The sequence below is a fragment of the Dromiciops gliroides genome, chromosome 3 (genome assembly GCF_019393635.1).
Source record: "Dromiciops gliroides isolate mDroGli1 chromosome 3, mDroGli1.pri, whole genome shotgun sequence".
Taxonomy (NCBI): Eukaryota; Metazoa; Chordata; class Mammalia; order Microbiotheria; family Microbiotheriidae; genus Dromiciops; species Dromiciops gliroides.
Genome location: NC_057863.1, coordinates 247,688,310 through 247,704,323, shown reverse-complemented (window position 1 = coordinate 247,704,323; position 16,014 = coordinate 247,688,310). Strand labels below are relative to the sequence as shown.

The window sequence follows — 16,014 nt, the reverse complement described above, 5'->3', positions numbered from 1 at the left end:
AACTGAGATTGTTTTATATTCCATAAGTTAAACATAATTTTATTTTATATTTCCCTTCAAAGATCCAAGAAAATGTCATAAATAAAAATTCTGATTCATATTTTCTATAAAGTAACATAGTGGCCAAATGAGCAGAATAACTGCTGGACTAGAGAGCAGCAATAAGAATTAAATAGTGTGTTTTAATGCTCATCAAATTGTTTAAGTCCAATTATATTACTGTAATATTTCATTATTTTTCTACTTTACTCAAAAAAAGTGTGGAACCAATCAGATCCTCTTCCTGGGATAAAAACATCCCTTTAAACAGGAAATAACAATTCCTACCCTAATAAAAATTGGTAACAAGTATTTTATGATGTAAATATTCTGGAGGCATATTTTCCCTATCATAGTTGTGAAGATTCACATTTAAGCTTTTTTAATTAAGTTACCACATCAAGGGAATCATGTGTGAGCTTTTTGATTGAAGATAAAACAGAATTATGTCCACAAAGCAAGTGTCATGAGATGTCAAAATGCTGAAAGTGAACCATAGTCTCTGAAACCACTCGATACTATAATGATATATTTAGTTAAATTTTAATGCTATTTTTAAAAATCACGTACCGAGGGCAACTCTTGCTGCTGATGCATCATAATTAATCCAGAATGACACCCATGATAAAATTGTAATCAGTATGGAGGGCATGTAGGTCTGAAGAATGAAGTATCCAATATTTCTCTTCAACCTAAAGCTCAGTGAAAGTCGTGGATAGGCACCTATGGAAAGCATAAAAATATTATTTATAATAAAAACAGAGGGAGAGAGAGAAGAAGAGAGAGAGACAGAGAGAGAAAGAGACAGACAGACAGACAGACAGACACACACACACACACAGATTGACAAACAAAATCATTTGCCTTTGTTGCCATGGAGACTAAAACATGTCTTTGGAGCCACAGGGACTGTGGAATACTCCACAACCATACAATTTATTTCTGTCTGGCAAATGGTATTTACAGGGAACCCAGAGTGTCTTGAGAGAAAAGCACTGTTATGTAGTCTATTTTTAATGTAATAATGAGGAAATGCTACTAAGGATAAATGCTAAACTGAGCTATATCCCTCTGGAAAACTTTTTTTTTTTTTAAGGAAAAGCTTTTAATAGAAGGCTACAAAAGAAAGCCAAAAGTCTTGTTTGTCCCTTTAATTTATGGCTGTTCATCTACTTCTTCATTGTCTGCAGACAGATTTGGCCCAGAGCTGTCCCAAGCCAAATGCTTTTTGTTGTTGTTGTTATTGGTTTTTTTGGTGTTTTTTTGTTTGTTTGTTTTGCTGCCACCCACACCCACACCAGGCTGGAAACCTGCTGTGCAAAAGTAACTGGGATGGGGGCACTTACCAAAGGTACAAAGACCCTGTGATTTTGCATATGGGAAACACTAAAAATTGGAAGGGTTGAAACATGTCCCTTAATATCATATTGAAATGCTACACTTCTTTACAGATGTAATCATGGACTCCATTAGCCTTGAGATTTCTCAACATTCATATATCTGTATGTAGATAATAAGGCTTTTCATCTTTATATGTATTCTTCCCACTTGTCATACAAGGAACAGTATTGCTTTACAATACATAGATACATAAGAAATGTGTTTTTGTCTTTGTTTTTTATATTCCAACTAATCATCCTTTCCTTTGACCAATTCTTTGAATCAAAAGCATCTGATTGGAGTTCCTTATAGTTGTCTCCTCTAATCTCAAATTTTTCTGTACTTGCAGCGTGCATGGCCTCATTCCTTCCTGTCCCAGGAGAACTGTTTCTTCTTTTCAAAATTAACTTTCTACTTGTTTTCTTGATCATACTCTCTCCTGCTTCCTCTGGAAAAGCAATTCCTCCCAAGCAACACCTCAAGGTTTTTTTTATTTTCGATCTCTCATCCCACTTTCATTAGAGTCTTCTCCTTGTACTACAAGTAAGTTCAGGATAGCTTGATTCTAAAAGACCATTCCCTCATCAACCTTCTTTTATCCCAGATCTAAACTATCACTCCTCTCTATCTTTTTTTTTGTTTGTTTGTTTGTTTTGCATTTTTGCAGGGCAATGGGGGTTAAGTGACTTGCCCAGGGTCACACAGCTAGTAAGTGTCTGAGGCCGGATTTGAACTCAGGTACTCCTGAATCCAGGGCCAACGCTTTAGCCACTGCACCATCTAGCTGCCCCTAAATCTGTATTCTTGATATTTTCTCAATCAGTTTTCAACAAAACAACAAACCAAGCCTTGATTTTTTGCATTTACCATTTCCTAGGTGAAAAAGTCACATTGAATTTAATAATTGGCCCTCATGCCCATTTAAGCTGGCTCCAGCATACTCATGGGCACCTTCATCTGAATATTTTCTTGACAAACTAAATAGGAAGAGATCTAAACAGAAGTAGAAATCTGACCATGTCATACACACAGCCCCACCCCTCAATAAAATCTAGTGCCTCACCTCTAGGATTAAATATCAAGTACTCTGGTGTTCAAAGCTCTTTATAACCTTTCTAGTCTTCTTACACCATACAACTCTCCCCTCATAGCCTTCTCTGTCCCATCATAATCTCTGTGATTCACTGACACTGGCTTCCTTGTTTCTTGAACAAGGCACTCCATCTCTTGGATCTAGGCATTTTCACTGCATCTCCCGAATGCAAGAAATGCTTTCTCCATCTTTTTTTCTGGATTCTCTGGCTTCCTTCAAATCTCAGCTAAAATCCCACCTTCTTCAATAAGTTTTTTTCCCCAATCCTCCAAGTTCTAGTGCCTTCTCTCCACTAATTATCTCCAAATTATCTCTTGTATGTCGTGTTTGTACATAGTTCTTTGCATGTTGTTTCCCCTATTAGACTGTGAGCTCCCTGAGGAAAGGGATTTTCTATGGCCTTTCTTTATATCCCTGGTGCTTAGCGCTCTGCCTAGCACATAGTAGGTGCTTGGTAAATGTTTACTGACTAATGTTTCTATAGCCATTTGTGAAACTAAAATTTTTTATACCATATAAATATGAGCTAGTATTATTATATTCTGCCTTATGTCTTATTTATTGTACTTTTTCTGTCTTCCCTGCTATGTTATGAAATACTTATGCTGAGAAATTAGGTCTTACTAATTTTTTTTTGTATAACCCTTTCCCCCAAGTGATTAGCACATCAACTTACACATCCTAGGGGCTCAAAACACATCTGATGAATAAATGAATATCATTTAGTGTTATGTGATCATGGGATGAGACCACGTACAGTGGCTTTGATTTCTCTGATTTCCTTTTCTGCATACACATTGATTCCACTGGGCTTTAGATTACAAGCTTAGAGAAGGGAATGCATTCTGTAGCTTTCTTTTATATCCAAAACATACTCCAGCTTCTCATGAGCTAAGCCATCAGTCTTAGAATTCCTTTAAAATACAGCTTCTTGTGGGAAATATTCTAGTTGGGTCAATACCTTCATATCAAGGACTGTATTATTGATTTTTAGAGCAACCTCATCCCCAATGTCTCACATAATGAACTGTATACCATCCTTGATATGAAAATGGAGTACGTTTTGGAGATAAAAATGATTAAGCCCTAATTTCTCAAGACAAGTATTTCAAGGTAGTTTCTTTTTGGGTTTGTGGTCATACTGTGGCCAACTATTGAGTTTAGTATCTGTGGAAAGCACACAGATCTGAGTGATAATTTTGGACCTTGTGTCACCCAAGAATGATTCCTATTTCAAAAATGCCTTGATCTAAAATGAGGTCAAAGAGAGATTGAGAGCCCCATGTTACTAATAGCACTTTTTAGGAAAGAAACACAAATTTGAGTTATTCAGTGAAACTTGGAAAGATTTGTATAAATTTCCATAGAATGAAGCAAGCAGACTCAATAGGTATTTCATGAAAAGAAAATACTAAAAACTAAAAATTCATGTTCAGGTAAACAATCAGAAGACTGATGAAATCTGTTTTTTTCTTTTAGCAGAAGGTTGAAGGGCTTTGGGGGAGTGGGGTGGGATAGTATGTCTGTCAGTTTCACTTCACTGTTTTTATTATGAAGCGGGGTGGGGGAAGAGATATGTGTATAAATGCTGTTTTTTTTAAAAGCAATAAATCAAAAATGCCTTGATCCCTGAAAATTCTCTAAGTCCATTAGGATTAAAAGTACTAACATTGGGGGCAGCTAGGTGGCGCAGTGGATAAAGCACCAGTCCTGGATTCAGGAGGACCTGAGTTCAAATTTGACCTCAGACTCTTAACACTTACTAGCTGTGTGACCCTGGGCAAGTCACTTAACCCCCATTGCCCTGCCCCCCCCCCAAAAAAATTACTAACAGTGATAAGAATTTAAAAAATGCAGCAGTGTCCTGAGAAAGTGTCATAGTAAGAAGTTCTATATATTAATAGATATGTCCTAAAGTATCAGTGTCCCTATATTTTCTCTGAGCCTTCCTCTGAGTATCCTATGGCAGGCACCCTAAAATGTTCATGAATAGCTAGAAGTCTAAAGGTAACAATAACTTCTTGTTTAGGCAATACTATAAGAGGTACAAAGCAGTTTAGGATATAGAGACATAGAGTAGTATAGAGGGAAAATGTTGGCTTTTAACTCAGGTATGTTTAGTTGCATGGCTTCAGAATGCCACTTAATTTCCCTGGTCACAGTTTCCCCTCCTCTAACATGCATGTAACATTACTTAAATCACCTACCTCCCAGAGTCATTACAAGGAAAGTGCTTTGTAATTTTCAAGTTCTAAACACATGAGAGTTATCATTAAGTATTCTGAGACATAAACAAATTGTCCAGAGTGGCGAGTAGCATTGCATCCTAGAAGCACTGTCAGGATAGAATGCATCGATGCAGGCATCCCAAAACTACACAGAAAACCTAGCAAAGTTTCCACTGGCAGAGGTTAATGCTCTGTGATAGAGATGCGTTAAGGCTGATACTGTGAAATTGATACTGCAGTGCATTAGTGCATTAAAGCCAGTTTCAAAATGTCAAGAGAAATATGCAGAAGCTCTAATGTGAATGTGCCAATGCAGACCTTTTACAATGCCAAGGTAGATGCTGAACCTTGGTAATAGATTCAGGCAAAATTCTGGACATATTCCTAGGCTCTCCTGTCTGGCCAAAACAAAGGTATCTGCCACCAGACCTACTTCCAGCCCAGACTTTGCAGCCACCATTGAGGGGAGAAATCATTGTGGAGAAGGAGCCTACTTTTCTCCTCACCACCATCAATACCTGCTGACCAAATGCTACCAACAGGCAGATAGGCACAAAAATTCCAGGAGTGGGAGCTTCCCCTCAGAAAACAGGTCCTTCTAGCTCAGCCCACATAGATATTATCCAGGGAAGCAACTCATGTGGAGAAGGGAATAGTCATCACCACCACATGCCATCCCACTGCCCCTCACAGGTTGGGGAAGCCAGCCCTCCTGAAGCAGCAGGGGATCTTGAAGGGCAGATGAGAAGCAGCCCGTGCCAGGCAAGTCAAACCACCAATACCACCCTGACCACCATTCCCTTTGGACTCTGATAGAGACAATCCAGTAGTGATGCTCCCAGCCCAATGTCCACAGCTATCATCCAGGAAAGCAAACTTTATGGAAATGCAGACTGCTAACTGTTCCTGCAGGTGCCAGAAAATAAAATTCTTGTCACCACAGTTCTTGGCACTGTCAAATGATTCAATATCAGAAACTGATATGATTTTAGCAGTGGAGATGACATTCAAGAAAGGCATTACCATCTGCTTTGTTATTGCATGTGAAGAGCCATGGGGTATTTTTTTTTTTCATCTGACTTGCTGAAACCTTCCATATAGGTTGTTTTATCGGAATGTGAGCTCCTCGAGAGCAGGGACTGCCTTAGTTTTCCAAGTGTGTTCCCGATGCATAACAGTACTTTGCACATACTGAACACTTAATAAATGCTTCATTCATTTATTCATTCTTCGAATTTATCATTCATCAGTCTTTCCATATAACACAATTCATAGCCTCCTCCCCTTGCCCCCAGTGGCACAGTGGAAAGAACATGAGAACAGAAACTGGCAAATGCAGGTTCTTTTTCTGGTTTTCCTACTCCCTATGTTTTAGCAAGAAAACTAATTTCTCTGGATTTTCTAACTAATGAAGTAAATGTATTAGATTAGATCAAGTCTCCTTAAATTGGTTCTCTGAATAGATTTCCCTGGGGGTGTGTGTGTGGGGTGTCCCAAATTTTAATTGAAATTTAGCATTTCTTTCCATTATGAATTTCAAAAAAAATTATTCTGAGAAGGGTTCCATAGGTTTCACAAGATAGGAAAAGATGTCTATGACACAAAAAAGGCTCAGGACCCCCAGAACAGATGATCTCTAAAGTGAAGTTTCAACATCCAAGGAGTCTCTCCCACATAGACATCCAGTTGGTAGGGCTAAAGAAACCCAAACTGTATCCAAGGGCCTGTCTGAATTAGAGTTTATAAAATTTAATAGCACCAATATGAAAAGGGAATATTTTAGGCAGATCTAGATAAATCAGATGCAAGTTTCAGAGAGGCAGATTTCATATTCAGTGAAAGGATGAACTGCTTAATGGAACTCTTCAAAATGTCTCTGTTCCAAATTGGAATAGAGATCGTCAGGGATGTCACAGAGAATATTCCTTCTCTGATATGGGTTGATTTAAATTATTTCCTGACATCCCATGCAATTATCTGTGATTCTACAAATTGAACAATAAGAATTCTATAGCTACTTGTCCATAGTTGCTTAAAATAAACATCCCTCTTCCTGAACTCTGGACTATATTAGCCATGATTTTAGCGAGTAACCATTTTTTAAAAATATGCACATGGTCAGTAAATCCACCACTGTGTTACAAGTGCCCATTATGTGTCTAGCTCTTTCCCAGATATTTGGGATAAAATGACAAAATTAAAGAAACTTTTCCTTCAAGATGCTTAAATTCTGTCTGTATTTTTACATTTGAATTAATATTGATTGTCAAAGTAATCACATTGGGAATGTATGCATACATGTATTTTAGTAATGTTATCAGTGCTTATATCATTTGGGGAAATGTCTTTGTAGCTAGTTCAGGAGTCACACCTAAGTATCAATATTTTCCTTATCTTACATTCCCATTGTTTTCAAAACGTAATGTCAAAACAAAACAATGTTACACAGATTAATCACTAGTGTTGTTCACCTGGATTGGTTCAGAATAACTTTTGGTTATTGGCAAACATCAAGCACACCCCTAAAAGACAAAGATTACACACCACCAAGGATTTTTTTTAAGGATGTGGTATAGGCTCTAAAGGCAATTCCAAAGGAGGAGTCAGGCAGGCTGTGCATGTCAAGCAATCATAGCCCAGAAGGAATCTAGCCCCACTTGGATACCTAATGAAGAGATTCTGAGCCTGGAAGGGGAGTTTCCTTAAAAAGGACACCAGGAAGATATAACAACTGAACTCCTCTATGGGCCCTGAGCAGCCTCTTTGTAGAGGCTATCCATCTGTTCTCTGTTAGCTCCAGGTACAGGAGTTTGCTTCTGTTGAGGCTGGGGGCAAAAGTGGGTTAAAGAACCTATAAAGTCACTTCTAATTCTCAGGCTCCAGTGGTCCCTTAGGATTGGCTAGAGTAAAAATACTTGATTCCTGGAGAAGAAGGTACATTCAATAATATATATCTCTAAGTTTGATGATATTTCATGTCACTCTTCTGCTAAAGCATGCATTAGGAGAAATATAGTATTTAAGAGCCCATTAGGCTAGAAGTTACAAAACCTCTAAGGTATATGTCTCTTTCTTATTAATTTCACTGAAAACCAGAGCTGGAAGGAGTTTGCAAATTGGATTCTAGAGAATTGCCAGGGCTCACATTAACCATAGGCAATGCTTATTATATTCCAATTTATAGAAAATAGCAATTTGGACTTCTCATTGATATAGTAGATAAAAATAAATGTGAAGGTTGATCTCTGAAAGATAGTAATTTAACATAGTAAATGGAATTATTCATTATCATTCATCATTGGTTCCTTCTTTTCCCTTCAGATCTTACAGAAGTATTTTGAAATAAATCCAAAAGGCATTGTTTCCTCAATCTATGGCAGTATGTTCACTGGAAAAAAATAACAAAATAAATATATAAAACAATATTTCTATCATTAGTCTAGTCTATCCTGTACTCTTTCATAAGAGAAGCTGAGTTTCTTAGGACTTATTTTTATTTTAGCTTCCCTGGGCTATACAACTGCTTCTGTGGCTTCCTATTTCATCTCAGAAAAAAACAGAAATTCCTGTCTTTGGCTTTTAAAGCAATTCACAACCTGACCCTAAACTACCATAAAGACTTAAGTATATACTACTCCCAGGGGATGTAAAAGGTTAACAACTGGCCCGGGGGCAGGGGAGGGGACAAATGCACACACACACACACACACACACACACACACACACACACACACACACACATATGGGGGTGTGTATGTGTATGTGTGAATATACGTACATATATGTGTATGCAATATAAATATATATATATATACATACACAAGGCACACTTTTAAGTTTAATGTGCATTATTAACATCTCCCCCATCACTTCCTTCAGTCTAAACAATCAACAAAACAATAGATCAAGCTCTGATTTGTAGTATTTGCTGATTTCAGAAGGATAAATGCTCATACTAAAAACTTAACAACCAATTCTAGGAGCCAATTTGACCTGGCTCCAGCCTACTCTTGTACTGACTCCCCTTTCTGTACTCTGTGGTCCAGCCACACTGGGCTTCTCTCATTATCTCACTTAACATCTCATGTCTCCCATCTCTTTGTTTTTCCACTGACTATCCAGCTGTGCCTAAACTACACTCTCTGTGCTTCATACAATACCTCACTTCTTTCAAGACTCAGATTAGGCTCCATGTTCTGCAAGAATCCTTTCTTGATCGCCCAAACTTCTAGCGTCCTCCTTTGCTAATGATCATGGATCTTACTACAGCATATTTATTTTGTATGGATCCTGCATATACTTAGGTAGGTACATGCCTTCTGCTCCAGTAGAATGAAAATCCCTTGAAATCAAGAATTGTTTCTTTTATTTTTGTCTTTGTGTTGTAGCACAGTGCCTGGCTCACAGAAAACAATTAATAAATGCGTCTGGTTGATTCGGATGATCTAGCTAATAATCTTTATTATTCTTTTTGATTGGTAATTCAAATTAACTCATCAAATGCTTCTTAAATATCTATGTTGTGCAGAGTTCTATACTAGGTCAGACAGTTATATAGAGACAGATAGATATATATAGAGAGATAGATGATAGATAGATGATACACAGATAGATGATGGATAGAAAGACAGATAGATAGACAAATACTTTTCTAAATATAGGTATTATTCAAACACAGAATGACTAATAATCACTTTGCAGCAGAACTTTAAAGGGTGGGCCAAAAGTCACAAAGGGGTCTGATGTTTTAATAATTTTTTGAAAATTATTTTGAAATTTTATTTATTTCCTATACATATTTATTTCCTATATGTTGTATATGATGCTATGGTATTCTAAATTAAAACCAAAAAATAACGGAGTTATTAAATGTTGAAACCCCTTTGTGGCTTCATGACTTTTGGTGCACCCTGTATTTATAGCCATTCACAGAGAATTCAGTGTTCAAGGCTTACCAATGTACAACCTAAAGAACATCCTACACTCAGAGCTTTTGTTGATCCTAAAATCTTTCCAGAGGTTCATATACTTAGAAGGGAACTGAGTCAGATAGAACATGTGACTTCTCTAATGTGGTTGCTCCTCCCTTCCTGTTCCACTTCCAGAATCATTGGCCTCCTTCTGGGTTTCCCCTTTCTGTTTCTGCACTTCTAATTTCACCCCTCTCTGGATCCTCACGTCAATATTTTGCTACCTTATGATTCAGAGTGATGTGCACAACTCTCATTAATTCAGTTTAATTAGGGTTAGATGGATTGCAAAAATACTTGAATGACTATTTTATTTTATTTTTTTAAAATATGGAACACTTCACGAATTTGCGTGTCATTCTTGTGCAGGGGCCATGCTAATCTTCTCTGTATCGTTCCAATTTTAGTATATGTGCTGCCAAAGCGAGCACTTGAATGACTATTTTAAATGTGATTTTCATGGTTTTTAATGTATCTATGCAATGGAGCATCTCAATATTAAATGTATCTGCATGCATACATATGCTCACAAGTGCAAAGTTAACTTCTAGACTGCAAACTCCCTAAAGGGGAGGAACCAAATAGCATAGTTCCTATAGTTTCTCACTAGACGTCTGTTGATTGAATATTTTGTTATAATGGAAAGTACACTGGTACTGGAGTTAGAGGACTTAGGCTTAAATATTGCTTCTGAATCTGACTCCTTCTCTAATCTTTGTCAAGTCACTTAATTGTAACATGCCTGTTTCTTCATTTATAAAATAAAACAGTTTTATTAGATGAACTTTAAGGTCCTATCTGGTTTTAGATCTATAGTCTACACTTCTATGATGAAAATCCTGCTGAAAACATCTTTAGAAAACTTGCTATAATTGAAGAAGGAGTTGTAATGAGCATATGAATGGCTTGAATGTACGAAGGAAGTACATTCTTTCTACCTTATTTGTGTTGCTATTTAATTAGAAAACTATATTTTTATGGAAAGTAAAGACATGCTACTTTTTGCCTTACCCAATACAAATTACCACAAATTCTGAATTAATAGGATTTTAGCCTTATTCCTATGCATTGAGGTTAAATAGCAATAGCCTTTAAAACTGGTTAGGAAATTAATTTTCGTAATTTGTCAGATTTAAATTCAAGCTCCAGTACCTGAATACTTGTGATTGTAGTCATTAATATCACTATAAATGCAGCATAATTCCAATGATGATTTGAATGCAAGAAGTGGTATCAAATCATCATCAAGGAATTGTATGACTTGAAGAGCTACAAGGCCTAGCATGTAATAAGCATGAGGAATAACAGATGGAAAGCTTAGGTGTTGTATTGGTCTCTATGCTATGCTGAGGGGCCTAGAAGCCAGTAAGCTGGGTAGAGAGTCACTGAGAATTTATTAAAGGCCCTAGACAACAATAGCAAAAGATGAAAACATATTAATGAATTTTGATAAGAAGTAGTGGAAGACACAAAAATGGAGATCACAGATATATTATGAAAATAAATATTTATTACTTTAAATACCTAGTCAGTTGTTAGTAAAATATGATGCTCATAATAGACTCTTAAATGTTTATTAAATTGAATTAAGTCAAAATAAATTGTGTAGGAAAACTGTCTTTGTATATTATTTTTTTAAATTAAATTAAATTAAATTTTTTTTAGTGAGGCAACTGGGGTTAAGTGACTTGCCCAGGGTCACACAGCTAGTAAGTGTCAAGTGTCCGAGGTCATATTTGAACTCAGGTACTCCTGACTCCAGGGCCGGTGCTCTATCCACTGCGCCACCTAGCTGCCCCGTCTTTGTATATTATAAGGTACATATAAATCTAATATGTTATCACACCTACTGAATTTGTTTCCTAATATTCAAGGGATCCATGATTTTGATGGCAAAGTAAATGTCATCTCCCTGCATAGTGAAATAGAATTGTGGAACAGGCAGATCTTATTCGCACACTTTTTTTATGGAGTCATCTTCAAAGGAGAGGAAACAAGGTATAGACGATAGATAACCAGCCTTGGAAAGATCCAGTTTCAAGTCCTACCTCTTACATAATAACTCTGTGGCCCTGAGAGAATCACTTATCATCTCTGTGGAGTTTTTACATGATGGGCTCCTTCACTGAGGAAATCACTGGTTCAGTTTTTAAAAGAAGTATCTGAGGTTGACTTTGAACGAAGGTCTTCCTGACATTCCGTCCACCATTTGATCCACTATACCTACCACATTTACTTTCACTATGGTAGATATTTAAGGTTGGGGAGGGTGTGGGTGGGAGTTAATGGTATAGGAAGAATGGATTTGGTTATTTTTGAGTTATATGAAATCCTACCTGGTTACAGTCAGCCTTTAAAAGAATTCACATCATTTACAACCACCTAATAAAATATTTCTGATGACACTGCATAAACAAACTCTAAGAATTCTTCCCTGAGTACACCCTAATGACCTAATGATTGCAATTTTCCAGACAGAGGCAGGCGTGGGTTGGGACTATTTCCCAACAAGAATCCCCCTGTGTTTTCAGCAGGCCTTATGCTGATCCAATTTGGTTCATGAAATAGATTAAACTATCATTTTAATAATTGAAAAATAATTTTTTCCAGTTAGCCAAAAGGAAATTTTATTGACAATGAAAAAAATGTTTATTAAAAACATTTAAATTTATGGTTACTTAGGCAAGTATCCTTAGAACTCCTATTTAAAAAGCTAGGACATGACAGTTGCAATTCTAATTATGCTCTGTTATGGGATATATATAAGTTGAGAAGCACTGAATTTGACATGAATTTGCCAAGGTAAACATTCAGTGTTTTCCCCATATTTATCACAGAGGTATAACCTATTTCCCTCCTTGCCTTCCTCTTACTCTTAGTGTTTTGAACAGTATTAATTGACCAGTAGCAAAGCTTTTCCCAGCCTGTCAATGTATGGACATTACCCAAGACTTGAATACTTCTGGGAAAAGGAACCAATGTTCAGAGAGACATGGGAGGACAAAAGGATGTCAATTGTCAAAAATAACAGAGGCAGAGTTGATTTCCCTATTTAACCAGCTCTGTCAGGAGAGAAATGGAGTAGTAAGCCTATTATATGTTAGCCTCAATTTATCATAATCTTCTTTCTTAAAAAAATTATTTTTATGTAACCTTCATTTCTGAATGCCCCCTTGAGACTATATTTTAACTAATAATTTTTAGTGAGGCAATTGGGGTTAAGTGACTTGCCCAGGGTCACACATCTAGGAAGTGTTAAGTGTCTGAGGCCAGATTTGAACTCAGGTCCTCCTGACTCCAGGGCCGGTGCTCTATCCACTGCACCACCTAGCTTCCCTGTAATTTTTTAAAAAGAATAAAAAAGGAAAGCAGTTCAGCAAAAGAAACTAGCATAGCAAACACATCTGACAGTATATGCAACATTTTATGGCTTACGTCTCTTAAAGTTGCAGGGCCTTTCCTCAAAGTAATGGCTTCACCTTTACTTTAAGGAACTGACATCTCAAAACTGTTTTAGGAATGAAAATTATGATATATAAAAGTATTGTTGAAAAAGGAAAAGACTATAAGCTGGTAAGATTTCAGTCATAACTGGAAATAATAAGAGAAAGGGCATTAATTGATATTTCATCAATTACCAGATGAACCAAAGATGCCCATGTTTTATGGGTTAATGGCACACAAAGGATTGTGAGTCAGTGTAGTGGTGTTGTTGTTGAGTCATTTTTCAGTTGTGTCCAACTCTTTGTGACCCACTTTAGGATTTTCTTGGCAAAGATACTGGAGTGCTTTGCCATTTTCTTCTCCAACTCATTTTAGAAATGAGGAACTGAGGCAAACATGGGTAAGTGATTTGCCCAGGGTCACACAGCTAATAAGTGTCTGAGGCAGGATTTGAAATCAGGAAGATGTATCTTCTTGACTCCAGGCCTGGCACTCTATCTACTAAGCCACCTAGCTATCTCTAGCTGTCCATCATGACCCTGTGGACCATACTGTCCATGGAGTTTTCTTGGCAAAGATACTGGAGTCATTTGACATTCCCTTCTTTAGTAGATTAAGCCAAACAGAGGTTAAGTGACTAGTACATATCTGAGGCTGGATTTTGAACTCAGGTCTTCTGGTTCCAGGCTCAGCACTCTATCCACTGATCCACCTAGCTGCCCTTACATGCGCCTAGCTGTGCCTAGCTGAAATCAGTGTGAGAGTACCCTAAATAAGTGAAAATTGACTGTAGGTGGGTATCAGCCCTATTACTCTCCCATTTAGGAGCAAGACCTACAATATCACCCTTCATGAAAGAGAAAGTATGTATGTGTATGTAGGGAGAACTCACCTGTGGCAAAGACAACATTCTTTGAGACCAATCTGTGTTCTACAATGGAGAACTGGGGGAGCTCAATCCTTTCCACACCTGTCACAGCATTGTCCCCACCTCTCCAATAAAACTCAATGTCATCTGTTGTGTAGCCATCTGCCAAGAAGGAAGCAGGAAAACAGAGGTATTAATATTAGCCCAACATAATTATTTAAAAATCCAATACTATTATCATTTGTTGTTGTTCAGTCATTGATGGCTCCATGCCTCCATTTGGGTTTTTTTGGGCACAGACACTGGAGTGGTTTGCATTTCCTTCTCCAGCTCATTTTATGGGTGAGGAAGCTCAGGCAAACAGGATGAAGTGACTTGCCCAGGCTGTTTAAGGCTGGATTTTGAGCTCAGGTTTTCCTGGCTCTGGCCATCACTCTATCCACTTTATGATTAGGGTTTTTTTGTTTTGTTTTGTTTTGTTTTTAAGGAAAAGTTTATGCAGTTTGTCTATACATAAGACTAGTTTAAAATATATATTCATTTACATGGCACAATTTTCTTTTGGATTTGTTGAGTTATCGTTTTTTATCAGCTTTGTACTAAATCCAGGGTGAGGCAATTAGCAATTAAATAGACACAGAGTTTTCTCTGAGTGCCCTAATAGAATTTGGTGTCCTGGGGAAAGCACTGGATTTAGAATCACAGGAATTGGGTGTAAATTCCAGTTTGACTACTCACTGCATGTGACCCTGGCTAAGTTGCTTCTGTTTCTGGGTCCTATTTTCCTTTGTTGTAAAATAAGGAGATTAGACAGGATCTCTCCAAATTCCTGGCCAGCTCAGCATCTTGTGAAATTGTGCATATTTCAGTGATAGATGATGAAATGATGTAGGAATTGTATGATGGTTTCCCAGGGGCATACTGAATTAAAATAGGCGTTCTTAACCTTTTTTTGCAAGTCATAAACCCTTTTGACAGTCAAATGAAGTTTATGGACCCCTTCTCAGAATATTTTTTTAAAGCATAGGAAAAAATACATGGAATTTCAATAGGGACCAATTAGATTGAAATATTGTTATCATTTTTTCTAAGTTCACAGATTGTAGGTTCAGAACTGCTGAATTAAATAATAGCAGTGAATAAGAAGATTGAACTGAATTAGACAGGAGACTTCTCAAAACATTCTGAAAAGTTCAAAAGCTAACAGTACTTTGACTTCCTACCATGCAATGTTTAATAATTTGAAGTTATTTGACACTTGAAGCATAGTTACAATTTTTTTCTGCTATATTGGGAAGGCTGAAGCAATGATTTTTGCAGGCTGATTAAAAGTTCTATATTCTGGCTGTTGGGAAATGCATTTTTCCCTATTTTCTCAAGTTGGTAAAGACACTCTATTTTCTCAACAGAGAAAAGGGATGATTACTAAGTTGGACAAATAAAAGTGAATGCTTAATGTTAAGTTCCTGTGAGTCCCCTGAGTGATTCTGATGAACCTAAATATTCAATAGGGACCTTGTTAATTCTATTACAGGTGATAGAAAAGTGTACCTTACCACAAAGGACTGATTGAATTGACTACATTTGTTACAACAAAATTGTTATTGGTTAGGAGGCCCACATTAAAAATTAAAAACAAAAAACGATTGATGATGACTTTTCTCTAGAGGAGTTGGGGTTAAGTTGATATATTGTAGTTTTAGAGATATTTTAGCTTATGAGATTCTTTACCCAGGGTCATATACTGTGGGTAGATTTCAGGAGGTCTAAGAATTAGCAACGAAAAAAATGGATTTCTATTTTCACTAATTTTGGGGTCCTTAGTAATCTTATGTATTTTCTTTTTCTTTTATTTATTTAAAATATTATTCTTGAAAGGGGTCCATAGGCTTCATCAGAATGCCAAAGGGGTTGAAGATTCAAAAAACCTGATTCCTTCATTTTATAGATAAGGAGACTGAGGCCCAAAGACATTAATCTCCTTGCCAGGAG

The 16,014-nt window shown here is 36.9% G+C and overlaps 1 protein-coding gene and 1 non-coding gene across 3 annotated transcripts in view; both read right to left on the bottom strand.

Moving 5' to 3' along the window:
• GABRB3 (gamma-aminobutyric acid type A receptor subunit beta3) overlaps window positions 1–16,014 on the bottom strand; it is a 276,919-nt gene that overhangs the window by 37,790 nt on the left and 223,115 nt on the right. For both annotated transcript variants that reach the window (XM_043994838.1, XM_043994839.1), the window contains 2 exons: window positions 14,047–14,184; window positions 610–762 (listed from right to left, as the gene is read on the bottom strand). In XM_043994838.1, coding sequence (XP_043850773.1) covers window positions 610–762; window positions 14,047–14,184 — 291 coding nt within the window. The remainder of the gene's footprint in view (window positions 1–609; window positions 763–14,046; window positions 14,185–16,014) is intronic.
• LOC122752062 lies at window positions 10,035–10,141 on the bottom strand. The gene has a single exon (XR_006355866.1). It is a non-coding gene; the product is annotated as a U6 spliceosomal RNA (small nuclear RNA).